Source organism: Lissotriton helveticus, chromosome 1_1, assembly GCF_964261635.1.
Source record: "Lissotriton helveticus chromosome 1_1, aLisHel1.1, whole genome shotgun sequence".
Classification (NCBI taxonomy): Eukaryota; Metazoa; Chordata; class Amphibia; order Caudata; family Salamandridae; genus Lissotriton; species Lissotriton helveticus.
Window position 1 is genome coordinate 1488871568 of NC_136057.1, and position 26710 is coordinate 1488898277.

Below are 26710 nucleotides of genomic sequence, written 5' to 3' on the forward strand. Positions count from 1 at the left end.
GGAGACATACACAAATGTATGGCAAAGGATTTCCTGACTGTATGCAATACAAGCCTACTTAATGATGCTAGGCACATACAACTCTATGGAGACAAACACACTGACTGTAAGTAATCTGTGCTTCCTTCCTTAATGACCCTATAGATGTGCTACACAACGGAAAATGACTCAGTGACTGCATGTAACATGATCCTCCGCTTTCAATGGTGGTAGACTTGCACAACTCTACAGAAACACACTCCATAATTGCATGTACCCTGGGCTTCCAACTTTATATAGCTGAAAACGTCCTATCCTTATCCTGTGGTACCAAAAACAGCTTATGCTTGGTAACCAGAGGCCCGCTATGCTATGCAACCAGACTCACCTTATACTATGGGACTAGACTTTATGCCCTTTGAAGGTCCTTTTTACATAGAACCGAAAACTGCCACGGACAGCCCTCCGTCTGGAACCAGATGCACACTACACTATGGATGTATACTCCATCTAGCATTCAGCACTAGACAACCCAAAGCCTGAAGGAATCCGAGGTTCACCACCCTTTGGAAGCAGACGCAACAGAAATGGAGCTAAGCAAGATAGCAAAAGGCAATAGGCAGCCGGTTTCTGTCTCATGTTATAGCAGGTGACCGACCCACCTAAAATGAGCTGCATACATCACTGTATTGCTCCAGCCAGTAATGGCTATAATACCTGGACTGCACTGACATGAGTTGAAGTCAACTTCTTTTTACCGCAGTATTATATGCTGGAAAGGCAATCTACTTGGCCCTCAGAATTCTACACACAGTACCATTACTTGTGTGAGAGTAGATCTTAGTTACCTCCGAGGTGCATATGGGAATTCCATATATTTATTATTAACCATTTCAGCTCCTAAAAACAAAGAGCCACCTACCTATCACCATGTGCATGAAGTAATTCGACTGCAGAAAGAGTTGATTTGAGAATTAGGACATCCTGAGCTCTCTATATTATACTCTAGTGTACTTTATTGTCATCTTTTGGGGATTATGGTGGTTCAATATAGTACCTACAACTTCACTTTCATTTTGCCTTCTAAGTGTGTTCCTGTATGCTCAAAGCGATAAAGATCCAGCTTTGAACACAGAGTTTGTAAACTGTAATAGTTCTCCTCTTTAGGTGTGTCACAATATTGATTTGACAATCCAGAAACCACCTCCATATCAAAATGGTTGAGTTTCATTTGCAAGGATCATCTTCCAAAAGTCCGTTCTGTGAATAAAGAAGGACATAGAAAATTTGAATGCCAGTAATGAGTAATGGACATAAAGAAAGGGGATTGCACAGGTGACATATAGTGGTATCGGTGTACATCTTGCCTTTTCGAGAAAACATCTGTGGTTCTGTTGAAGGGCTAGAGAAGAGAGGTAGCAGCTACAGTCGTAAATTGTTTCCTCTCAGAAGCTTCCTTGCAGAGCCGAATACCTGCTTTCAGTGCCAGACCTCAGCATCCTGGTACCAGTTGCAGCAGGCCCTGGTAACAGGTTGTCTTATCTGCTTTGGACTGGGCGCTGCCAAAATGTCACAATGTTTGGAACATCTGACACTTTGATTGTGCCCTCGAGGATTCTCAGTGTTTAACGTGTAATGACAGATGGCGTAAACCGGGCACGTCCAGGCTTCTCCATGAAGACGCAGGAGGCAATGGTAGAAAGATTGTAAGCAGTGACAGAGTAAAGTGGCAAAGGAGGGTGCTGTGGCACACCCTATCAAAGGTAAACAATATCAGTGCATGCCAGTGAACAGGTAATTTGTGGCATACCCTAGCGTATCAGAACACTGAAGACGTCTTTCAGCAAAACACCTTGATTTTTGAAGATGGAAGTTGAATGAGTGGAAAATGAAAAGCCATCTGAAGATACAATGTGGTCAGTCAAACAGGGATAGCACTGGACACAGTTAAAAGGAGTAAACAGCATTTGTGTTCGGCATATCATGACATACTTTGTCCCTTTTGTGACAGATAAACAGGCCCTCTATATGACCGAACACTCAGCTCGCACAAGATGGTGGGCGTGTATGGGAAGAGCTTAAAGTCTCTGCCATTTAAACTAAGGTTACCATGAATATAAAAAGGGACTAGAATATGGTGTTTTGGAAACATCTTTTGAGTAAAGTTTCTTTCAATAAACAAGATTCAAGTAAGGAGAAAAGAAGGCAACACACTGCAGAACAACCTGGGGAGGTTGCTGCCAATAACATTGTGAACTTAAATTCAAGTGTGATTTTTTTTTTAGATCTGGAACATTCCCTGGTTGATTGTAGTGGCATTTTATTAAGTAACAAACATTCAATCACTACTCAGAAGCACGCACAACAGCAAATCCGCTTTCAAGAAACTCTCAGGTTTGGCTCAATCTAAATGATGCACTCTGATGAAGCTCAGTTACTTTCCAAACTGCTGCTATTGAATGAAGCGGGCACCCAGTGCCTGGCCATCCAGCATCAATCTGTGCCAATGGATAATCAGACAGGCCCATTAGCTGTACATCAATTGCTTAGGCATACCATGTTTACAGTGACAACTCAAAATAGCCAAACCCGGACCCTGGACCACATTCATGTGTTGTCTTCACTTCTGGTGTATCTGGGGTCTTGCCAGTACTGAAAAGTGATGATGCTTGAGAAAAGAAAACCTACAAAAATGCATAGCTGCCTAGTCTTAGGTTGAGCATGGCAGCGTGAAGGCCATTTCCAATCCCCAAACAGTTATCTACCATTTTCCACAACTACAACTATCAAAAGATGTGCTGTTTAAATAACATACTCGTAAGTCACTAAGAAAGCAGCCAATATGGCACATTCCTTTTACCTTATCTGGCGATGAGATTACATTCTGGTGAGTTAGTCAGAATTTCTCCATGTACTGTCCAAATTTGCTGTTAGGATAAATGTTCAGTGGACAAAAGGTCCATATTCATTTTCAACCCATAGCTATCCTACTCGGGCTGCAGGAATTTTCTTTTCAGTAATGGCTACAACATAAAGCCAAAGCGTATCAAGAGAGAGAGAGAGGACTAGATAGCTAGTCCAAGTCCCCGTGGACACTAGGTGTTACTGGGTGGGCCCGATGATGAAGCATGCCACCAACCCGGTTGGTGGGTGAGGGCTTCATGAACACACCAACAAGGTGCCAACTGACAAAACTAGTCAGAGTCCAACCCATAAAAGTCATATATAGCTAGTCTTCTTTGTTAATACATACAACATAAAGCCACCATCTGCGGAATGTGCAGCATGCCCAGCCCGACCGCCAGTGTAATAGGAATATTTGATGATGTACTCTCTCGCTGTCGCGAGAGGTTCTCAGGTTGTAAAAAACAGAAGGAGGCTTTTGGTGCGGTTGGACTGAATCTGTTCCAAGAGCTTTACCCTTCTTCCTTCCCCAAAATCCACCCCTTTCCCCAGCTGAAACTTCAAACATTATGCACCTGTTCAGAGCCTTCTTTCCAGCCGCTACCCAAGAACATAGTCTCTGTGGAGCCTGAAGTACAGGCACAAATTGTGCATTCCAGTAAACCATGTAGCACGTAATTCATTTAAAACATTGACATCATCCAAAGTAAAGGGGGGAATCCTAACTTTCCTAGATGGTGCACTCTTTTATAATCTTACATTTATAAAGGATAGAATCAGCAGCTAATATGTTCTTGTCTAGTTGACACACTTTTGGATGGTTCTTCTCTTACTGCTTTCACCACAAGGAGGATATGAAATTCAGAAAAAAAATTAAAAATGTAAGACATTATTGCTTCAATTGTCCTGACCTGACATTGGGAGTAACCTCCAGAGCTGCCATTTGTGCCTCATGGGGATGACAGAAATTACATACACAAGGCAAAGGAGGTTTGAGTTGTTTCATTCCAGTCCTGGGAGAAAAGAACTAATGAGAGACCAAAAAGCGAAAAGCACACATCATCACTCCACTCCAGACGACGTCTGGCTGTTCATTTATTAGGGAGACCTTTTCAAGATAAAGCTTAGTTAGAGAAGAAGATAATTGAGTTCAGAGGTCTGACAACAGCTGGTGACTTTGGAGTGCCTCCTCTAACTACATGTACAACGAATTTCGACCCCAGAAGAGAAGCGCCACCTACCGATTGTCTCTGGCGGCCTCCTCTTCAGCACGGGAGGGGCGCTCTCCTTCCGGGTCAAGGGGTTTTTCCGCCGGTCGACTGACTTCTTTGGTTTGTAGCGTACTTTCAGGTTGGGTTCAGATGCTAAAGAGAGGGCAAACACCTATTATTGCACTGTTCCTCCCTCTATACTTGCCTTAAAGCTGCCTTATCCCCCTCCTCGTTCCACACTGCTAAGAGGCAACAGCTTGGTTATGGGGATGGGTGTACACGAAGCCCCTCAAAGTATCTGGGACTCCAAGTTCTGCTCCTAGGTCCACAGCTTATATCCCCATACTCGAGAGAGGGTTTTTATGGAACACTGAAGGAATCATAAATCAACTGAAAACATAAGCTGAGCTCTAGCCCAGGAACCCGCGGCAGGTGCTGTACCTGTCTTTCGTAGAGGGAAGTGCTCTGGCATGTCACTGGGGCTAGCTGCGAGCTGAGCTGTAAAGCTGGTAAGTATGTTAGGAGGCGGTGGTTCTGGTTCCACGTGCTCCAGGGTCCTAGAGGTAGAAAGACAAAATGTAAGTCCCCGTGCAACAAGACAAGGCCAATATCACTATTGTTCATACAGTGATATCTTATGTTCGAACAAGCAACACTTGCATTTTCCCTTGTGTGTATAAATGTATGTACATAAAACAGCTGTAGAAAAGGGGAAATGGGTAAGAATGAGCACGTAAGAATCAGACTTTGCACGTTCATTGACATCCACGTGGGAGAGAAAAGCAAGCAAGGAACATGAATTATAACAAGTGTGATGTACAAGCGAGATTGATTCAAAAGGAGAAAGAGGTGCTTTAGAGAAAGAGAGACGACCACAGAGGAGAAAGAGAGCAAGAACGAGAGAGGGCAAACTACAGTGAGCGAGAAAACGACAAATAAAAAGAATGGAAATGGAATATGATCAGGATAGAAGATTTAATGTGTGATGGCGCAGCCCTTCAAGAAGTTGACGGTAGGGCAATAAAACATAAGGAATGCTTAGTAACATTGGTGGTGTTGGAAGATGACAGAAGCTATAAATGCAGCAGAGATACTGCATCTGTTTGTTAGACCTGGCATCTTTTGCCGTGATTTGCCCTATCTTTTTGCTTCTGACCTCAAATTTTTAGGTTGAGTCTAGAGTCAGCACGCATGCGCGCCTCTGCGAGACTTGTTGTAGCAGAGTATGGAATAGAAGCCCGCCCACTCTCCACCCATATTTGTCATAGACTTGTATTGTATTATAATTGCCTTTATATAGCGCTTATTACCCCTGAGGCGTTAAAGCATTTTTTAGAGAGTAGCACGCTACTCCGAAACCCATAAAGGATTAGTGTTAAATTAGTATAGTGAAATATGAAAGTAATTTGAGTGGTGGATAGATTAGTCAGTTATTTGGATTGAGAAGGATAGCGGAGGGAAAAGGGTTTGCATTTATATAGCACTTGTTACCCTGATGGAGTGTTGAAGCACTTTTTTGGCGAGTAGCATCCTACTACGGAACCCATAAAGGATTAGTGTTGAATTAGCATAGTGAAATATGGAAGTAATTTGAGTGGTGGATATGCTAGTCAGTCATTTGGACTGAGAAGGGAAGGGGAGGGATAAAAGAGGGAAAAAGGTTTGCATTTATATAGCGCTTGTTACCCCTGATGGGTTGTTGAAGTGCTTTTTTGGCGAGTAGCACCTTACTCCGGAACCCATAAAGGATTAATGTTGAATTAGTATAGTGAAATATGAAAGTAGTTTGAGTGGTGGATATGTTATTCAGTTATTTGGATAGAGAAGGGTAGCGGAGGGATAGAAGAGGGAAAAAAGGTTTGCATTTATATAGTGCTTGCTACCCCTGATGAGGCGTTGAAACGCTTTTTCGGTAAGTAGCAGGCTACTTGGGAACCCATAAAAGATTAGTGGTGAATTAGTATAGTGAAACATGAAATTTGAAAAGTGGGCATGTTATCTGTTATTTTAATTGAAAAGGATAGTGGAGGGATAGAAGAGTGAAGGATTTAGACTTTTTATTTGAAGGGCATGGCAGTAGGAGGAGGCTTGGGATGAGTAAAAATGGATGTGGAGTGGAGAGGGAAGAGTTTAGAAAGGCTTGTTTTGGGGGATTGGTATAGTAAAAGAGGTGTCAGATGATGCAAGAAGGGGTAGAGTAGGGGACAGTCTAGAAAGGGTTATTTTGGGGATCATAGTAGTGGTATGGGGTTTCGGATGAATAAGAGAGTGGATGTAGAGGATATATTGATCGAGGTATAGGGTGAGAATAGGATAGTGCATTGGAAATAGCAGTAGAACAAGGTTTGAGATGAGTCAGAGAGTTGAGGTAGAAGATATATTGAGACAGGCATAGGGTAGTGCGTTGGATATGCTGAATTAGAAGAAAGTCATAAATGTATAGATTCATAAGTACATGGAAAGTATATAGATGCATAATGAAGGAAGTATATGTTGATTAAAGCTATTGATATAGGTATAGAGTGAGACATAGGGTAGAGCATTGAATATGCTTTTTTAGGAGAAAAGTAATAACTATATAGATCCAAGTACATGGAAGTTATATAAATGCATGAAAGAAGTAAGTATATGTAAAATACAGATGCATTATATGAACTCTGGTTTTCAAGTGTTGTTGTACTTAAAAATGTATTTATTTATTTAAAACCTAGTTATTCTACATGTTTATACAAAGCAATACACATATATACATACATATCTATAGTACAAATAAATGCTTATATACAGAGGGATATGCTGTATATTTCTGTTTGTGTATGGTGCTTATGTAGGGAAGAGCAAATTCTTGAGTAGTTTTCTGAAGATAAGGTGGATGTCCGTGGATATTATGTTGGGGGTTAAAGAGTTCCATATTTTGGCAACTTGAACAGAGAAGGATGTGCCACCCATGTTTTTTTTTGTTTTTTGTATCTTGGGATTTTGAGGCGAGGTCCCTCTCTAGAGAGGAGGTTCCTTTATTGAATATGTTTTGTGATTTTATTCCTGATGAAGAGTGGCCCCATTCCATTACTTGTGTCCTTGTCCTTCGTAAAAATGTTGGCTCCTGATTCGTAAATATACTTGTTAGTCACTCCTTAGTACCGCCTTGTCTTCATTTGTAACCTCCCATGGCGACTGGCCCTTTTACTTCGGTTGTTACACGGTACTGTTATTTAGTCATGTAGGCACAATTTTTTGGTTTGTCTCTGCTCGTGTACCAGCACAGCGGCCGCTTCATAGATGCCACACTGCATGTTTTGGATTTTCATTGCTTGGTCAAATGCAGCATGTCTAATGCCGTTTTATGTATTTATGAACGGCGCTGCTTTGACCTCAAGAGCAGGCCTTTATTTATTTATAAACTGCGCCACTTTTAATTAGATTTAAAAAGCCGAGGTGAGCGCAGTGCTTCAACATATGCTTTTGTTTCTGCATAGCGCCGGCCAGCAAGTGTGGATTTACATCCCAGCACCTCTTCGCTCCCTTACCAAGGAGAAGCGTGCTACAAAAACAGAAAACAAGCATTTGCAATGCAATAGGTCACGCATTTACACGAGTTTAAGCTACTGGCATTGTAAATGACAATGCCTTTTATTTATGTTTTAAAAACAAAAACATAAATAAATAGCATTTTGTCATTTACAATGCAAATAGCTCAACCTCGCATAAATGCAAGACCTATTGCATTGGAAATGCTTGGATTTTAAAGTCTCCTACTCTGGGTATATCGCCACGTCCTTGTCAAGACTTATTTAGATTTCGGGTCTTCGAAGATGGAGCTCCCCATGTGAATTATACAATCCCACTTACTCTCAACGGAGTGCACTTGCGGTCACTAGAGTAAGATGAAGGAGCATTGTGAGTTCAGCAGCCCCTTCTATCTCGCCGGTTTGACACATCAATTGTCCTCTGCGGTACCGAGGGGGTCGTGGAGGTGGCCCAATAGCGTCTTAGTGGAAAGGGAGGGATATTAACAAGGGGTTGAGCTACTGCAAAGTAAATCAAAGTGACTCGCTGGGGATGAGACGGGGCCAAAGCATTTTCAATTGGGAAAAATAGAAACCAAAGGAAAATTCTGAAATAACTCATATTTTCTATGTGTACTTGGTGCATGTACTAGAAGTCAGAAAATCTGACTGATGTCCTCTTTTTCACAAATTCAATGCCTGTACGTGGATGTTTTATGAAATAAAAACACGCACGCACAATTTAAATATGTTTATGAATTTGGAAACCATTGTGTAAATCCTGATCATCCATTAGCTGAAATAGATGCAGCGAAAGAGAAGCTGAAATGTCGTTTGTAAACACTCAGTGTGAGATATTGAATTTAATGGAGGCGCTGAGTGATTGCACAACTGGCCCAGGGATTAGGGACAGTCACTATCACCTTGTTGTAAATTGCTTTCTTCGCTGACCGGGGCAAGATTGGAAAAGCGTGGACTCTAAGGGAGCACGCCATTAGGACACGGCCCCCCGGGAACACGGCCATGTCCTCATGGCTCCTCATCGTGTGATCAGGCGCGTCTACAGCAGGAATTACTTCCGGGGCATCAGGGCATCGTTGTGACGTCACTTCTGGCCGGGGGAGGCAAACGCGGTTGGTGGGAGAGGACGGGGGCCTATTTAGGGCAACTTGCCCAAGTACTCGCCCTCTCTTCCTTCCGGCACCGACCTATGTGTTCAGGGGACTTTGTGAATCTCCCACCCACCCATCTCTAGAGGTAGAGCTTGGGAAGGTGTTGGAAGTTGAATGGAGGGTGACGGTAAGGAGGCCACATAAATTGCCTTACATTGTTAAGTGGAGTCCTAGTGCATACTCCCTAGGCCAGCACTGAGCAGGAGATACGGTAAGCTCGCCCCAGAGAGTATGGAGACACCGGCTGGGGGCAAGGGTGCCAGTTTACAAACTAGGGCATGGGGCTTTCGCTCCTGGTTATTCCCTACAAGCCATGATGGGCAGCCTGGTGGTGGAGGGGTGGTCCCCTCAGGTGGCGCTCAAGGACCAGATGGCAGGGGCTCACCTCTCAAGGACACAGGTGGGTTGCACCTTGCGTGGATCTCAGTTGGTTGGGGGACGCAAGCCTGAAGGCCCCTTAGTGCTGGAGCAATAGACAACATTCTTGGTGTAGATAAATTGAGCTCTGTCAGACTTGCTGATGGATTATGATTTTATGATCAACTGAAATGTAAATATTGTTTAGCGATTGAATTTGTTAAATCCATATCGTATGGAATTGTATTAATTATATATTGTCATGTTTGTGTGATGGTTTGTAATAAACATGGCCTCTTTTACCCGCATCTCTGGTTGTCAAGTATTGATTTGTGGGTTTGGATGGGGGCGGGGCCGGGAGCAACCTGGGGGGTCCGGGTCCTATGAACGTCTCCAGTAACATAATGTTAACTCCTCACTGGCTCCATGTGCCAGGGGCATTCAGGCGGCTGCCAACATAGAAGCTGGAGGGAAAGGGGTAGCAGCAGACAGGCATAGCTGCAGAAAGACTGTGAAAGAAAACGATCAAAGGCCATATCTCGAGCCAAAGTTTCATACTGCAAAGAGAAAATGATAGCTGTCATGTAGGCAAGGATCCGCTCCCTCATCCTGATGGAGTATGATGGAGGTGTAGAAGTCTAGCTGACCTCCATGTAGGAGGCCACTGTGATTCGCAAGTAGCTCAAAAAGGGTTGTGATAGGAGGTGCACCTGCTACCTGTTGTCGGCAATGGCAAAGCAGGATACCTCAGTGGGTTATGCGCAAGCTGCAAAGCGTTATGTTCAGCCTGCATATGTCATGTTTGATTCCTAACAGAGATGCTTCAGTCTTTCATCACCCAAAATTGATATTTAAGTGTTATTCAGATAATTTAATCTAGTATTCGAAGGACTAGAGACAATTTGCTTTCTGTGTGCACTGCATAAATGATGACAACTGAAGGTCGAGAGTTAGAGGAATTACATTCCTCCTCAGAACTCAAAGAGTAAAGGGAATATGTGAATAAGTATTTGCAATGCAATAGGTCTCGCATTTGCGAGAGTTGTAGCTATTGGCATTGTAAATGATAATGCCTTTTATTTATCTGTTTTGAAAACCAACACATAAATAAAAGGCATTGTCATTTACAATGCCAATAGCTCAAACTCTCCCAAATGTGAGACCTATTGCACTACAAATGTTTGTTAACTCTGTGCTGCATTCCATTTTGCTGGTATTAGGTCTCTGAGCACTTTTCCACTGCTGACCAGTGCTAAAGTGCAAGAGCTCCCTGTGTAAATTGTATTGGTGATTGGTTTATCCATGTTTGGCATATTTGATTTACTGGTACGTCCCTAGTGAAGTGCTTAAGGAATGCCCAGGGCCTGTAAATTAAATGCTACTAGTGAGCCTGCAGCACTGATTGTGCCACTCACATGAGTAACCCTGCCAACATGTCTCAGACCTGCCACTGCAGTGTCTGTGAGTGCAGTGTTAAACTGCCAATTTGACCTGGCAAGTTTGCCCATTTGCCAGGCCCAAACATTCCCTTTTGCTACACGTAAGTCATCCCAAAGGTATCCCCTAGGCAGCCCCAAGGGCAGGGTGCAGTGTTTTTAAAAATTTAGGGCATGTCATGGTGTGTTTTACATGTCCTAACAGTGAAATACTGCTTACTTGCCGCTCGTGCTAGGAGTGTGAACTGCTGCCTGCTTCCCTTGCACCAGGAGTGATTGGGCGCTCATACCTTGGGGATTCCTGCTGATTCCTGTTGTTTGGACCGACCGGCCGCAGCGGAGGTGAGAGGCGGAGGCGAGCGGGACTGCGAGGACCAGCAGTCCATCTGGCAGCGCCAGCTGGTTCCTCTTCCCGCCGCGCCTCGCGCCCCCTCCCAGTGCCACGCCCCCCTGCCTGAAGGTGTACTTTACTCCTCGCGGCCCCCGCTGCGCGGGAGCCGCTCGCGCTAGGAGTGTGAACTGCTGCCTGCTTCCCTTGCACCAGGAGTGATTGGGCGCTCATACCTTGGGGATTCCTGCTGATTCCTGTTGTTTGGACCGACCGGCCGCAGCGGAGGTGAGAGGCGGAGGCGAGCGGGACTGCGAGGACCAGCAGTCCATCTGGCAGCGCCAGCTGGTTCCTCTTCCCGCCGCGCCTCGCGCCCCCTCCCAGTGCCACGCCCCCCTGTTATACTTAGGAGAATCGCCTCAGACGCGCAGCGGGACGCGCGCGGGGCGGTCACCGGGGCGAAGACCGGGCAAAGAGCGGGCCGTTTTAGGCCGGGAGAGACCGGACCGGGCCACTCCTCTAACGCCCCCGCTAATTTGCACCCCATTTACTTAATTACTTCGTTATGGCATCCAGAGCTCTAAGGAGTAAGTCGGTACAACATGGCACAAGCACTTTGGAAAAATTTTTCCCCAAGGCGACTTCCCAAATCAGCAAGTGTCACTTATCCACGGACTCGCACCTTGAGACGGGTCCCGAAAGTGTGTTCTTGGACCTTGAGGAATCTGCCTCAAATGATGCTAGCACACCCATCACTACGGACGCTACCCATTTGTCTCTGCTGGACAGTATCGACCAGACTATCGAGTCGGTACTCCGGCAGCTAAGAACTCCGGTTACGCAGAGGGATCGTGACTCCCCACGGCCAGCGGGGACTTCCGACCACTCTGCTGTTCTGGATAGTATGGGTTTAACCACGCTGGAAGCGGGTCAAGTGGTTTTGACAACAGTTCCTGTTGACAGTGGGGTGACCCAGCCCTTAAAAAGGAAAAGGCCAGTCGAATTAAAGAGGGCAAAAAGGGCAAAATTTGTTGCATCTGAATCAACACTTGAAGACAGTACAGACATTTCGGTCTCCCCTGAGCTTATTTCACCTGGTTCTGGGTCGGATCTTGGGGCCTCGCCAGCTCCCGTGTTATCACCAGTGGTGGCGGGCCCATTTATCTTTGGTGGGCTATCATCTAATAGTTCAGATGCAGTAATAAATTCCCTCACAGCCACTATTAAGAACCTGTTAACCCCCATTTTAGCTAGACTAGAGGCTATAGAGAACTTACTTCAGTCCCGGGGAAAAATTCCTATTAGGAGTAGCCCTGACGTAGCTCCAAATGTCCCTGTAGCCACCGGGAAACCATCTGGGGACAGTCTACCTCCTTCTGCATCACTGCAGGCTTCAAGCAGGGCATTGCCTGGAGCAAATGGTGTGTCTACTTCACAGACGCGCACTTTGCTACCTTCAGTGCCTGGGCCCCCTGTTCCGGCACCCAGGAGATCTAAGCCACCCCCTGTGCCGCAGACAAGGGCGACAGTGGGTCCTACAAACTCCCGAAGTGATGGTTGTGTCCCTCCCCTAGATAGACGCAGGGAGGTTAATCTGCCCCCAGAGGCTGTCCCATACACGGCAATCATGTTGGGAGTTCCTGAGCTAGCTGGTGGTGTTAGGGAGTCCCAAGACTCCCTACGCAATAAGGTTATAAGCTGGCTCAGCATCAATAGGCCGTTGCCCCCAAATTTGAGGGGTGAGGTTCTGATGGTAAGGAGGATCCCGTGGATAGGCCCTACCAAAAAGAACAGGTCAGGGGATTGTATCGTTTTAAGTTTTAGGAGCCCGCATGTTGCTAATTACATCTGCAACTGGCTTGTAAGGCCAGATAAGTCCACAATCGATCTTGTACCCCTTTCTTATTTCTATCCTAGTGGTAGCAATACGGTGGGAGGGAGTGAGAAAGGATGGACCAGGGTGGGCTTTGCCGTAGATGGTTCCCGTTACAGACCAAGGCCCTCCTTGCCAACTGCTCAGGTAAACTTCACCCATCATAACAGGTTTTCCTGTCTGGACCAGGTTGATTGACCACAAACTAGGCCAATCTTGTCTGGACATGAAAATGGGGTGGATGGGGCGCAAAGCCACGCGGGTTTGGGTGTGATCCCCATGTCGGAACTAACCCGGTTCCAGGATGCTAATGAGCGAGGGGCTGATACGATTGATTATCTGTGCCAACTGAGTCCCCCACCTAACACCGGGCTAGTTCACATTCATCATCAAGCAGGGGCAGCAGAGCTGGATGGCCGCGCCGTCATCACTGTCGGCGGAACCGGCGCCTCTGACGTCGGTTCATCCAACGCTATCCTGCAATCTCATGCTGGAGCTAAGGGCAGCCTGCCACTTGACCCAGGATTGAGAATCCTCTCCTGGAATGTGGCAGGAATAGCGAACAAGGAGGGCTCCCCTGAATGGGACTCCCTGGTGGGTGTATGTGACATTGTTCTCCTTCAGGAGACCTGGGCGAGGGTCGCTCAGAGCAGGAGAGGGTTTGAGGTCTTTGAAATCCCTGCCACATGGGCTGGGAGGGGGAGGCCATCTGGTGGGTTGGCAATCTGGATTGCGAGTCACACTGGGTGTCAGGCGGAACGGGTACATACGTGTTCGCAGGACATCCAGTGTGTGCGGCTCACTTGGCCTGGTAAAACTCCGTGGGTCATTGTCAACGTTTACTCGCGCCCGGTTGCCTCGTCAAGTGAATCACCTACCTTAAATGATCTAGCTTCCTTCCTGGGTCAACTTCCGGGTGAATGCAAGGTGGTACTTGGAGGGGACTTCAATTGCCACTTTGAACCCCTGGAAGGTTTACTCGATGGTGCCCTTACGGCCGAGGACGACCATTGGGGGGTTCCACCCTCTTCTTCCCCTCACCCTAAAGCCTGGTCCCCTCTAGCCTTACAGCTCATGTCCCTTACTTTGAATGGCGCGCTGAGGGCGTGTAACGGTCGTACTCCTTCCGATACCCCCTCGATGTGTACATTCAACAGGAGGGGCCACGAGTCGAGGCTAGATTACATCATGGTGGATATTTCACTCTGGCCCAAAGTGCGGGACTTTAGGGTTATCAAGAGGACAGACAGCGACCATAACGCTCTCTGTTTAAATATTCTGTGCCCTTCGCCCTTGACGGACTTATCCCCAGCTGGCCAAGGTGCTGATACGGGGGATCTGCTCCTGACCACAAATAGGCGCCGAGTTAAGTGGGGGAAGCTTGTAAATTCGGAGGAGTCAATTAAGAAACTTTACGAGCTGGCGCTCCCAAGTCTCATGGAGGTTGAGACCCTCCTGAATGAACCTAGAACCGCTGAGTACTCTGAGAAACTGGGAAACATTCACCAGGCTTTAGTGAGGGACTTGGCCGAGGTATTTCATCCGGAGGTCCCAATTCGAAAGAAAAGGACTCCTGTTCCCACTTGGTATACTCCAGACTGCAGGTCAGCAAAATCTGACCTTATTGCAGCCATAAAAGAGGGGTCAGATAAGGCCAAAGTGCGTGACCTGAGGAACCACCATAAATCAGTGCTGGTGGCTGCAAGGACCGAGTGGGATTGGAAGTACTGGCAGGACCTCTATGAGGCCCTCAAATCCAGGGATCCCCGGCAGTTTTGGGCACTCATAAATAATGGGTCAGGGAATCTTAGTAAAGCGATTGAGCCTAACATAGCCCCTGCAGTATGGGAGTCCCATTTTGGGGCTCTCTACCTAGATACCAGTTCCTGCCCGGCCGAGGAGATGCAACTGGGTACTGAGGAGTCCGGAATGGAATTATCCCTGGGGGAAGTGGAGCTTGCCATAGAACGTCTAGCAGTGGGGAAGGCGCCAGGCCTGGATAGGCTACCCGGGGATCTATTTAGGCATCACCCGGATATCTGGGGTCCATACCTTCTTGTTCTATTCAATGCCATTCTTGGAGGTATGGCGATCCCTGGGTCGTGGTTGGGGGCAGAGATTGTGCCCATCCACAAGAAGGGCTCTACTCTGCTCCCTTCCAATTACAGGCCTATAAGCCTCATAGATGTGCCTCAAAAGATCTTTGCGCGCCTCATTTTGGACCATCTCCTAGATTGGGTCGAGGCCAATGACATCTTGAGCCCTTTACAGGCTGGCTTCAGAAAGAACACGTCGACCATGGATCAAATCTTTCGCCTCCTTCTTCTGTACTGGAAGACGGTTACGTTAGAGGGAGGCCGACTGTACATGGTCTTCGTGGATCTGAGGTCAGCCTTTGACCTCGTCCCGAGGGGGAAGTTATGGGAGGTTCTGCAGAAGCTAGGAGTCCCCCCCCACCTCCTTAGAATCATCATTAGACTGCATGAGAACAACTTTGCGGTAGTAAGGTGTGGGAGGGATGGCAAGCCCTCGGGCAAATTCCCGGTCCGCCGAGGTGTCAGACAGGGCTGTGTTCTGGCTCCGACACTGTTCTGTCTGTACATCAACAGCGTCATTCAACACCTTGACGCTGTCGGGGACAATGATGCCCCGGTTTTGGCAGGAAGGAGGGTCCCGGCAATTATGTTTGCCGATGATACCCTCCTTCTTTCCAAATCCCCCATGGGGATTCAGAGGATTGTGGATGGTTTTGGTCACTTTTGCAGACAACACGGGTTGGAGGTGAACACAGAAAAAACTAAGTTCATGATCTTCAACCCTCCGACCAAGACCAGACCCAACCCAAAACTCGAGGGAACCAGTCTGGAAAGGGTTTCTACCTTTACATACCTGGGGGTCTCACTTCAAGAAAATCTGACTTGGGATTCCCAGGTGGCGAGATCTAGGCTGAAACTCTCCCAGCTTTCGGGCGCACTCCTGAGGGTATCTAATAAGTCCACCTTCAAGCCTGTCAGCCCGGCCTTAGAAATGTATAGGACTCAGGCGAAGGCGGCTGCCTTGTATGGCAGTGAGCTGTGGGGCCATGAAGCTGGGAAGGTCATGGCAGGGGTGGAAAATTGTTTCCTTAGACGTCTTCTTGCTCTTCCGCAGGGTACACCACTCCTCCCCCTAAGACTTGACCTGGGTCTCCCGTCAATCGCAGAGGACTTGCGGTCGAAACCGGTCAAGTATTGGCATCGGCTATGGTCCACTGAGGAGTTGCACCACTATAGGCAGGATCTCATACATGTCTTGAGGCTGGATGTAAATGGTAAGATCCCTTGGCTGGCACTTATCAAATCGGAATGTTCCAGCTTGAACTTGCCAGACCTATGGGATGACCCAGCTCAGGGATGTAGAAGGATTCCGCGCAAAACCCTGGCACAGCTTTACAAGAACAAAACCCTTGCTGATATGGACAGTGCATATGATAGTGGCACCCTGACAGGATGTTTTATTGTTTCCAAAAATTCTTTTGTTTTTGAACCTTTTATGGATTTTATCTACCCTCTTTTGGCGAGGAAACTGTTCCTGCAATGGAGGTTTGGTACGCTCCCTACTAAAGTTTTTACCCATAAGTGGTCGCTAGGGGGCGACAAGCTCTGCCCATGCTGTAAAGTTAAGGAAGAAGATGACTTGCACATAATGTTTTGTTGCCATGCCTACGGGAGCCCGAGGAGGCGCTGGTTAGCCCCTCTTTGTCGGAATCTGGGCTTCAGTAACTACTTACAAGCCTACAGGGTGCTGAAAACTAATACCCTGGGCCACATTGTGTTTGCGGTTTCCAAATTCCTAATGGCAGCATGGATAATAAGAAAGAAAATGTTTGTTTAATCTATTTTACCACGCTTCTCTAAACACTGCAGGTCCAGTTGGTTTTTATTGTATATATTGTCTTTTATCTGTATGTATTTTTATTGTTTCTTTTATGGCCCATGAGGCCGAAATAAAGAATTTTTGGATTGGCTTACTTTGTTTTTCAAAATAGCAAGGACTATCTCTCCTGTAGGATAACATAGAGATTACCTTGAAACATCTTTTAAGAGTAATTTCCCATTGAGAGCATATAGAGATTTGGGTGTTTGGGGTCTCTGAACTCACAATATAGAAATACATCTTTTGGTGAAGTTGGTTTTTAAATTGTGTGTTTGAAAGTGCCATTTTTAGAAAGTGGGCATTTTCTTGCTTAACCATTCTGTGCCTCTGTCTGACTGTGGAACCCATGTCTGGGTTATGATGACAGTTGGGCTCTTGTGCATTCACTTTAGACAGTCACACAAAGGGAACTGAGTTGTGCCTTGCATATCCTGATGGCCCATCACCAGGCTGATGGGTCTTTCCGAGCTAGAGTGGTGAGAGGAGTTGTCACTGACACCTGAATAGGGCTGTGCTTGTCCTCATACTAAGCTGTCTCCACCCCACTGTAGTGTGTCTGGAGCCAGGTCATCGAAAGGCAGGGTCTTGCGCACTACGAAAACTTTTCCTTTGAAGTTTGCCTACTTCAAAGGCGGAAAGGGGTATAAGTATTAGGATTTCTGTTACCCCAAAATCAGAACACTTCTGGACTTCGGACATTCTGCCAGGAAGAAGAAGTGGAGGCTGAAGGAGGGACTTCCACTCTGCATGTTGCTTTATTGGGTTGGCCTGCTGCTTCTGTCCTGGGAGTGAAAGGACTGGACTATGCTTTCTGAATCCTGCGTCCAAGGTTCTCCAAGAGCTTGCGCACGGTGGCCTCCTGCTAAGAAGTCTCAGGACCATCAAAGACTTCGCCTGTATCCTGCTAATATCACCGGGACTTCTCTGCTGGGAGTCCTGATTGTCAAGCGGTGTCAACTGCAGGTCTTGGGACCTTGGAATCGTGTGGCTGGTGCTGCAACTCAAGAAAAGCAACATAGACACATGCCTCCTCCTGCCTCGGAGCCTAGAGGACCGCTCGTAAAGTGCACAATGCACCTTCTTGACTTGCACCTGAGCCCCGAACTGCCTGACGACATGGCTTCACACTGACTCCACGCAGCTATTTGCATTGAAGTCAAGGACACCACTTTTGAAGAGCATAACGCACCGCCCCCAACTTACACCACAGCCAGGATGCCTGTCGATGTCAGCGTCTCAACTGCATTATCGCAGTCGATAATCAACATAGGGGACCTCATTGACAACGCACCGTTGTAAGGAACCGACACATCGCCACCAGCGCCACATCACCTACCCTGTGCAGCAGTAAGGAACTAATGTCGCACTGGCACCAGTGACGCCTCACCTCCCCAACACCATGCAAAGCAAAGTCTTTCTTTTCCTCTTTTTCCCCAAGCACTGTTACTGAGGGTCCAAGTGACTCCATTGCCGGCCCACGCAACTTGCGGTCAGCACCAAACTGTCCGATTTGTACCTGTCATGATGTCAAAATAGCCCCAGGTGGAGCTATTGTTTTGTAGGAGCTATATTTTAACAGTAATCTTGTTAAAAATTATATCTTGACCTGTGTATGTTGGATTTTTGTTGTTTTGTTCTTGTTTTATTCAGATAGATATCGGCTATTTTTTCTAAACTGGTGTGTACCCCGTTTGTAGTGTTTTCACTGGGCTACTGTGTGATATGTACAAATGCGTTACACATTGCCTCTGAGATAAGCCTGCCTGCTTTCACCAAGCTACCAAGGGGGTTATCAGGGTTATCTTAGCTGTCTGCCTCCCTTAACTTGACTAGAGTGAAGGTCCCTACTAAAGGGAGCCAACCACAGAGGGGAAAGAGAGTGAAAAAGAGAGCGAGAATGAGAGAGGACAGAGCTACAGTGACTGAGAAAACAATGAATAAAAAGAATGGAATATGAGCAGGAAAGAACATTTAAGGTGTGATGGTGCAGCTCTTCTTAGATGATAGTAGAGCAAGAACAAGCATTTGCAATGCAATCGGTCTCACCTTTGTGACCTTATATGTATATAGCTATGCAGAACATTGTCCTGGGTGCTGAAACATCTACTGTTCTTTAACATGGAGGGAAAGTAAGCACCAAACTGTGTGACACACCAGGTATGGGAACACATAGAGAGAAATATTGCCTTTCAGCGGGTGGTATAGTCCAAAGCTCTGTTTTTAATATAAAAGCAGGCCTTCAATGGTCACATCACTGAAAATACAGGATTTAAAAAAATATATTATTGTCTACAGGTGCTTGTGGAAGGCAATTTATTTGGACTGGAATCTAGAGAATGCTAAAGTGATTCTGGTATTTTACTGACCTCTGGTGGTCGTTTTCTATCAAGAAAGTTAAATAGAGGCAGTTGCCAGAAAAATTAAAAAAAGAAAGTCCTTCAGCAGAAAGCAATTATAATATTTTACTGGCCTCTGCTGGTTGTTTTCCATCAAGACAGTTAAATAGAGGCAGTCAAACAGAAAAAAAAGTCTATAAGCGGAAGCAGACATGTCCTAGGGATAATCTCCAGAGCCCACAAAGTACATACACATAAGTATATACTAAAGTATATACTAAAGTATTTATACTAAAGTATATACAAGAGGTCTCGAATGCTCGACCTAAGGAATGTATAGTAAAAATGGTGGTGCTGAAGCATTAAATGCTTTAGTAGTTTCAATGCAGCAGAGATATTGCAAGTATTACATTGTAGATTGTGGTTCTAGAGCAAGGGTTCAATAGTAAGACTTGTTGTTGGCGACGTTGATAAGATAGCAGCTATGGATGAGCCTAAACATTACTGCTATCTCCCTCACATAGTCTCCCTGCCTATACTCTTGATTGTGTGGGCTCTTGGTGTGCTTAAAGTTGCCAGAGAGTATTGGATACAGTTAGCAGGATTCACCCCCTTGTGTTGATCCTGCGATGGAGAAGTTATGGGGTCATGCAGGGCTGAGCTATGGAATGCAATGCTGCAGCTGTGCTGGTCATACATGGATGTGGGCATCGGCTGTCTGACCACCTTACTTTGGAACGAACTGGCTCACTTCATTTAGAAGAAGCTATTTGGGTACCTGATGAGGGGGAATTGCGTATCCACGTGTAAACATCGTATGGAATGTGCCAAATCTGCTTTATGTCTGCCCCCCTTTCTCCCAAACCCAGCCCAATTCATATTACCTCTTTCTAACCCTCTTAACTGTGTCAGTTCCATTTCTTTCCTTGGGATTCCTCACTAGTGCACATCTGGGAACGTGTGGATTTGCCTTTGTTGCCTCCAAATGAGTTCTTTTAGGAATCCTTTTTGAAGGGATACCTTATGAGTAATCTATGTTATATAAGAGTGAGAGAGTGTGTGTGCCTGACTGTGTCTGCGTGTATCTGCCCCTCGCCTTGGGGCCGTTATGATGATATGAATAAAGTGAATCTAGCTACACAATAACAAAGCATATAATGTATATATTGAGAGTTTGACACAGGCAGAAAGGAGGGCACGCAGCATCAAGAGCATCAGATCTGGACTGAGCATCATTGGGAGGCATGAGCAGGGCACCTGTCGCTACCAGTCACGTCATCGATGTGGCGCAGGAGGGACACCGGCACATTCGTTTTAATGGGCCATAGAGACCGAAAGAAATAAGACATTAGTGAGGCCAGACTTACTGGTGGTGCATTGTAGGCCTGCCCCGTTTTGAGGACAGAACGACAACACTGTAGGCAGCAGGGGGCGACCTCACCTGCAGTCAGCAGTGAGATCTAATGGCCTCATAGCTTGCAGTAAGGCCTGGCTGAACCTAAAGTTTATACTGATGTCAGATTACTCTGTCCTAGAACAATGTGGAGTGAGAGAGTGAGCAGATGTGAATGCACACTATGAACTAAACAGACTCCTGGGGTAAAAAGCTTGTCAGAGTGCCCGTCCGACGCCACCCTGTCCCAACAACATTCGCTTCACGCCACTATCCTGGCTACAAATCTTTGGCCCTTAACCCCGCTTTTTCCTGATAAATGTGCCAGTTTTGGGACCATGTCTTCCTTCCCCTCCCAATACCTTTAATATTGTCTATTTCTGAACCTCCTCACTGTATAATTCCCCTTTTGCTTCAGCCAACCCCCACCCCCTTCCAAATTCTTCCAATCTCTCTCTGGAACTATGTACACCATCTTTGTATCTCACCCCGCCTGAGCATCCAGCTCCACCACATTCGCATGAGTGTCTCTCGCTCAACCCTGACGCTCTTTCCCTCATTTCAGTCCAATCCCTGTACACATCCTCTCCGACCTGAGATTCGTGTCTCTCTTTCTCCCACAGCCCCCCTTCTTCTCCCCTGAGTTTCTCTCTTATCTTTGACAAGGCCTTGGATGTGCATCTGGTTTGTCTGTGACCAAGATGTAGCACCAAGTGGAACTCCTTCTAACTGCAACCATCAGACTGAATTGGATCAATTTCGCTAGGGTAGCAGCAGCCAGACCTCTCACTTGTAAGGATGCAAGATTCAGACAACACGGTGGGAGAAAACAGGTCTGCGTGTAATTCTAGGTAGGAGTTTGTATGTGCTAGGGTCACACATGCATGCATAGACGCACACATACACACATCACTTCCACCTCCTCTCTCATGGCATGGCAACCAGCAGAGACGGAGTCAGTTGATGTGTACAGCAAGGACTGACTTCCTTTTGTGGGACAGCATGGGCTTAATCACTTGAAATGTACGGGGAAGTTGAGTCCAGGAGATAGTGGCCTGACTCTAGGCCTGACTCTAGGCACTGGCAGCGCATGATGCAATCAAAAGCTGGGCCATCCCCCCAGCCGTGGACAGTATTTCTAGCTCACCTGTACCCCACTGCAAGGAATGACTCACTGACTCACTTTTAGGGGGTTCGCTGCACTGTCTCACCTGTACCGCACTGCAAGGAATGACTCACTGACTCACTTTTAGGGGGTTCGCTGCACTGTCTCACCTGTACCGCACTGCAAGGAATGACTCACTGACTCACTTTTAGGGGGTTCGCTGCACTGTCTCACCTGTACCGCACTGCAAGGAATGACTCACTGACTCACTTTTAGGGGGTTCGCTGCACTGTCTCACCTGTACCGCACTGCAAGGAATGACTCACTGACTCACTTTTAGGGGGTTCGCTGCACTGTCTCACCTGTACCGCACTGCAAGGAATGACTCACTGACTCACTTTTAGGGGGTTCGCTGCACTGACTCACCTGTACCGCACTGCAAGGAATGACTCACTGACTCACTTTTAGGGGGTTCGCTGCACTGTCTCACCTGTACCGCACTGCAAGGAATGACTCACTGACTCACTTTTAGGGGGTTCGCTGCACTGTCTCACCTGTACCGCACTGCAAGGAATGACTCACTGACTCACTTTTAGGGGGTTCGCTGCACTGTCTCACCTGTACCGCACTGCAAGGAATGACTCACTGACTCACTTTTAGGGGGTTCGCTGCACTGTCTCACCTGTACCGCACTGCAAGGAATGACTCACTGACTCACTTTTAGGGGGTTCGCTGCACTGACTCACCTGTACCGCACTGCAAGGAATGACTCACTTTTAGGAGGTTCGCTGCATTGTCTCACCTGTAATGGACAGGAGGGCCGTTCCTGTTGCCCATGCTGTTCCGCTCCATGACCATTTGCTGCTTCGTGGCTTCATTGCTTCGCTGCTTGCTCCGTATCAAACAGGCTAGCTTCTGTTTCACAGCTGGGCTCGCATTGGCACCTGTGGGCAAAGCAAAAGAGAAATGTGACATCAACATAAGAAGAGACCCCTGATGTCTCTGCCAAGTCCCACCAGGAATCCAATTGCATTCTTGCATAGAATGAGTACTGGCAACGACTGGGGACATTGGGAATGCATGCATAGGTCTTAATTCCCTGTCGCATTTAGAACTCAAGCAAGCACATGTATCAACGATAATTGCATTCGCAAACGGTGCGAATCGCAATTTTCGGCCGTTTGCGAATGCAATTATCAAAATTGGAATGCATCATGTATTTCGCAATTTTAGGAATCGCAATCATGTTGCGATTTCTAAAATTGCAATTGCATTTCAGAAATCGCAATTTCAGATTTCTGAAATGCAATGCATGATTATTTTTAAATTGCGAATTAGCTATTTGGAAGTGGTAAATTAGCATGAGGTTGAACTTCATGCTAATTTACCGAAAACCTTCAAACATGCACAAAAATGCTGTTTTGAAAGTTGCATTTTACACACACACATGTCCTTGGGACATGTGTGTGTGTAAATTGCACTTAAGTTTAATTTCAGGGGTGCAGGGAGGGGTTCTTTGGACCCCCCCTGTACCCTTGAAATTGCATTTTCAATTTGCGATTCGCAAATTGAAAATCGCAAATTGTAAATGCCTTCCCATTGATTCCTATGGGCCTCTTGGCCCATAGGAATCAATAGAAAGGGTTTTCCTTAATTGCGATTCGCAAATTGTGAATCGCAATTAAGGAAAAATAAGAAATCGCTAAAAAAAATGCGAATTATTCATGCATTGCCGTTTGCGAATTCTTAATTGCGATTCCTTAATTTTCGCAATTAAGGATTAAACGGCAACATTGATGCATGTGGCCGAAGATCATCATATAAGGAAGGGGAATGGCGGAGAAGAGGTAGTCGGGCCGCACGGAGGACGACAGCGAATACTATCACAATAGGCTAGGACTCATTGGGGAACCAATGCAATGGACTCTCTGCAGTGAGCGAATGTAGAGTGAATGTGTTTGTCAGTCGGTGACAGCACACTGACAACAGACATGCAGAACGACTGGTGCCGGGTGGGAGGAGTGAAAAGGAAGGAGGCTAGATGGAGTCAAGCAACGAGAGTGAGATTCCATGGACATTCTTCGTTTCCCTTTGCAGTTTTTCTTTCTCCATTGCAGATTGTGATTATTTTATTTCGAAAGTATTTGTGTTCCTAGGCCAGCGGTACCCCCACCTAAACGCTTAGATGTCTGTAGTTGCATCTTTAGAGGCAGTCCCTCAGGTTGCTTCTGCTATGTGGGGACTTTCCTTAACTACAGTAGATCCTCACCTGCTGGCCAGTAGCCTCCCTTTCCTACACCCATCCTCCTCCCTGCGTAACCCCTGCCCCAAGGGCGTCTAACCCTTGTATCCAGGTGACAATGGATGCGGTTAAGGACTACTTCCTGTGGAGGCCTCCCCATTCAGGCCTGTCAGGACAGGTTCGGATCTGGACCATCGCATTCATTTTACTCTTCTCCCATCACATCCTTTGTTTATTCACACCATTCCCTCCACTCCATTGAGTCACTGATTACCGCCTCTTTGACCACTCACACCAATGGGTGCATTGTCACCGGCCCTGGGTGAACCCCGCAGAGCTATGTATGTGGGGCATATGTTGGTTGCATAGATTTCTCTTCAGTAACCTGTGGGTGGACTATCCCCATACTATATGCTCTGGCTGACTGCATGATGCCAACTGGTATGTGTTGCTGCCTGACGGTCCCTTTAGCATGTATGATGCCTTCCTCTATGACCATGACCTGATCCTCTGTCACGCTTGGCTGGATAATAATCCCAGTTCTTACATTCACTCTCCTAGGCCACGCACAGCTGGCTGGGCTGGACACATATCATGGCAAGTTAGAGGATGATCAGCCCTATAAATTATTATATGGGCCAGTCCGATGCGGACTGCAGAGAACTTCCACTTGGGCAGGTTGAATAACGGATACTTCTTTCCATTCCATGGCAGTTTCCAAAAGCATATACTATGGCTGGCTGAATAATGACAACTGCTATGGACTGCTACCTGCTGCTCTTCAGTGGAGTCATCAGAGCAAGTGCTTTGGTTGTAACCCACATTCTTATGTTTTTCAGTACCAAATATAGATGTACCCTAAGGCCTACACTACAGAATAAATACAATTGATGGTTTCAGTGCTCCTCAACCTGCTGCTCAAATGGGCACTCGAGCGCACACTACAGCTCATCTCGGACTGCATCTCCCAAGGATAGCACCCTTAACTTTTGGACAGTTTCTGTGGTCCATAAATTGTATGATGCGCACACTCCAAATTCATGACACATCTTTTCTCACACTTCTATTCCGCAACCAAGCTTACGCGCTGCTACATTTGAGCTGAAATACAGTTTCAGTAGTCTCTGCCTTACATAAACAACCCCCCACAAAGTTCCACTGTAGTCTGCAGTTACAAAGTTTTTATCCATCGATCCAGCAGCAGTTAATGCTTGATTGTGCATTCTGTCACTCATTTTTATTTTAAATTCCGGCATAGCCATAGAAATGAAAATGAATAGGAGCATATCATTGATCCTCAAGCACAATGTCAAAGATTATTTATTCAAATAGTCCACGTGATAGTCACACACTAATTTATCCACATCACTCTCACATATAGAGCACTACTTGTATACACATGCCCTGGGCCGGAGTGGGGCCCGAAACCAGCCGTAGCAAACTGCTCGCCCGGCCCCACTGTGGGGCAGGGGGGTGCGGCCGAGCTGTTTGATTGGGACGGTTTCGGACGATTTTGTTACAGGGGGCAGATATTTCCGTCCGCCGGTATCAAAAAGGGCCCCCCCCAGGAGTCCAAAACCGGCCCCCACCATGGCGGTCTAGCGGGGAAACGCCCAGTGCCCGCTAAAGCCAGTCCGGCCCTCCACATGCCTCAAAAATCAGTTGGCAAAAGACTTTCTCCCTTTCTAGCTCGGTGTGGAGGGCAGTGTGCTAATCCTATACTTGAAAGGTTTGCTACAAAAGAGATATTTGAGGTGAGCAAATTCAGAGTGTTGCTTGTGTTGTAGGGCGCTCTATACAGCAGCTGCTGTCCACCTAAACTTGAGAAGTGCCTTTTTTGTATAAGTTATCAGCACTCTAAGCCTGAAAGGGTTATGTTTTAAAAGAGTGCAAGTTGATGTTTTTATGCGAAAAATTAAAACAGTTTATTTTTTGCAATAAAATAGAGATACATCAAGATAATTGCTACAATTGTTCCAACAGATTTATGTAAAGAATTTTATTTTGATTCTGTAGACATTTTTAAGCATTTCAGCAGATTTTTACATATCTTTCAAAACATTTAGACTGCTCCCACCAATGACCCCAACAGGATTATGTAACTTTATGGGTAGTTCTTATTTACAAAAATGATGAGGAGCGGATCATGGCCAAAGTTTGGGTACTTATTCATTGATGTACACTGGTTGTGTCCATTCCCAATTAATACTACAGACATGGCGGGATGTATGGACCCTGAAATGTACTGATTCGGAAACACTCAAAAGCATGAGTTTATTGATCCAGGACTGTATTCACTCCATACTCTCTCCTTGCCAAGTTTAGGTGCTACTTTCAGGAGGTATAGCCAAGAATGGGACAAGGCTTAAAGACAGACTTAAAACACCTCTCACGCCTGATCGAAGAATCTTGGCTTGATGACCAGGGTTTGGGCGAGTACTCCACAGGGTTTACTATAAGACCAGTATCCATGATACAGTGTAGAAGTTTACAAGTGGTTGGGCACAGAACTATAATTCCTTGTCCTGGTGAATGAGAAGCAAGGTTAGGGGACAAAGAAATGTCTTTTCTAGGTATCAAGTGTACGAGAACTATTTGTGCGACTGGATGCTGATGGAGAATGCATATGCATTACTAACTAAATTTTATTTTGATACATTTTCTCTTCATAAGGGATATTTGGTCCCAATCCAATGTGATATGACTTGCACCATGGTTCATCAATCAATATGAAAAACAGGACATATGCGTATAGAAAATGTGGTTACTTCTACCAGAGAGGCTTGTTTTCTTATCTATGTATGTTTAGTTTTACATTGAAAATTTTACATATTATCATAAAAATTGAGTATTACTTGCACAGAATGTAACGGATGAAGATAGGCAAGTTACATTTTTATTCCCATGCATTGATTATTTCCATGTTTGACGTTTTGGTGACGTACAGATTGTG

At 46.1% G+C, this 26710-nt stretch overlaps 1 protein-coding gene across 3 annotated transcripts in view; it reads right to left on the bottom strand.

Annotated features, from left to right (window-relative positions):
• The window catches only part of HDAC7 (histone deacetylase 7), a 706897-nt gene that overhangs the window by 300718 nt on the left and 379469 nt on the right, over window positions 1-26710 (bottom strand). For 2 of the 3 annotated variants that reach the window (XM_078686533.1, XM_078686525.1), the window contains exons 4-6: window positions 22318-22459; window positions 4536-4651; window positions 4125-4247 (exon numbers count right to left, since the gene is read on the bottom strand). In XM_078686533.1, coding sequence (XP_078542659.1) covers window positions 4125-4247; window positions 4536-4651; window positions 22318-22459 — 381 coding nt within the window. The remainder of the gene's footprint in view (window positions 1-4124; window positions 4248-4535; window positions 4652-22317; window positions 22460-26710) is intronic. The other variant, XM_078686538.1, reaches the window with a different exon arrangement.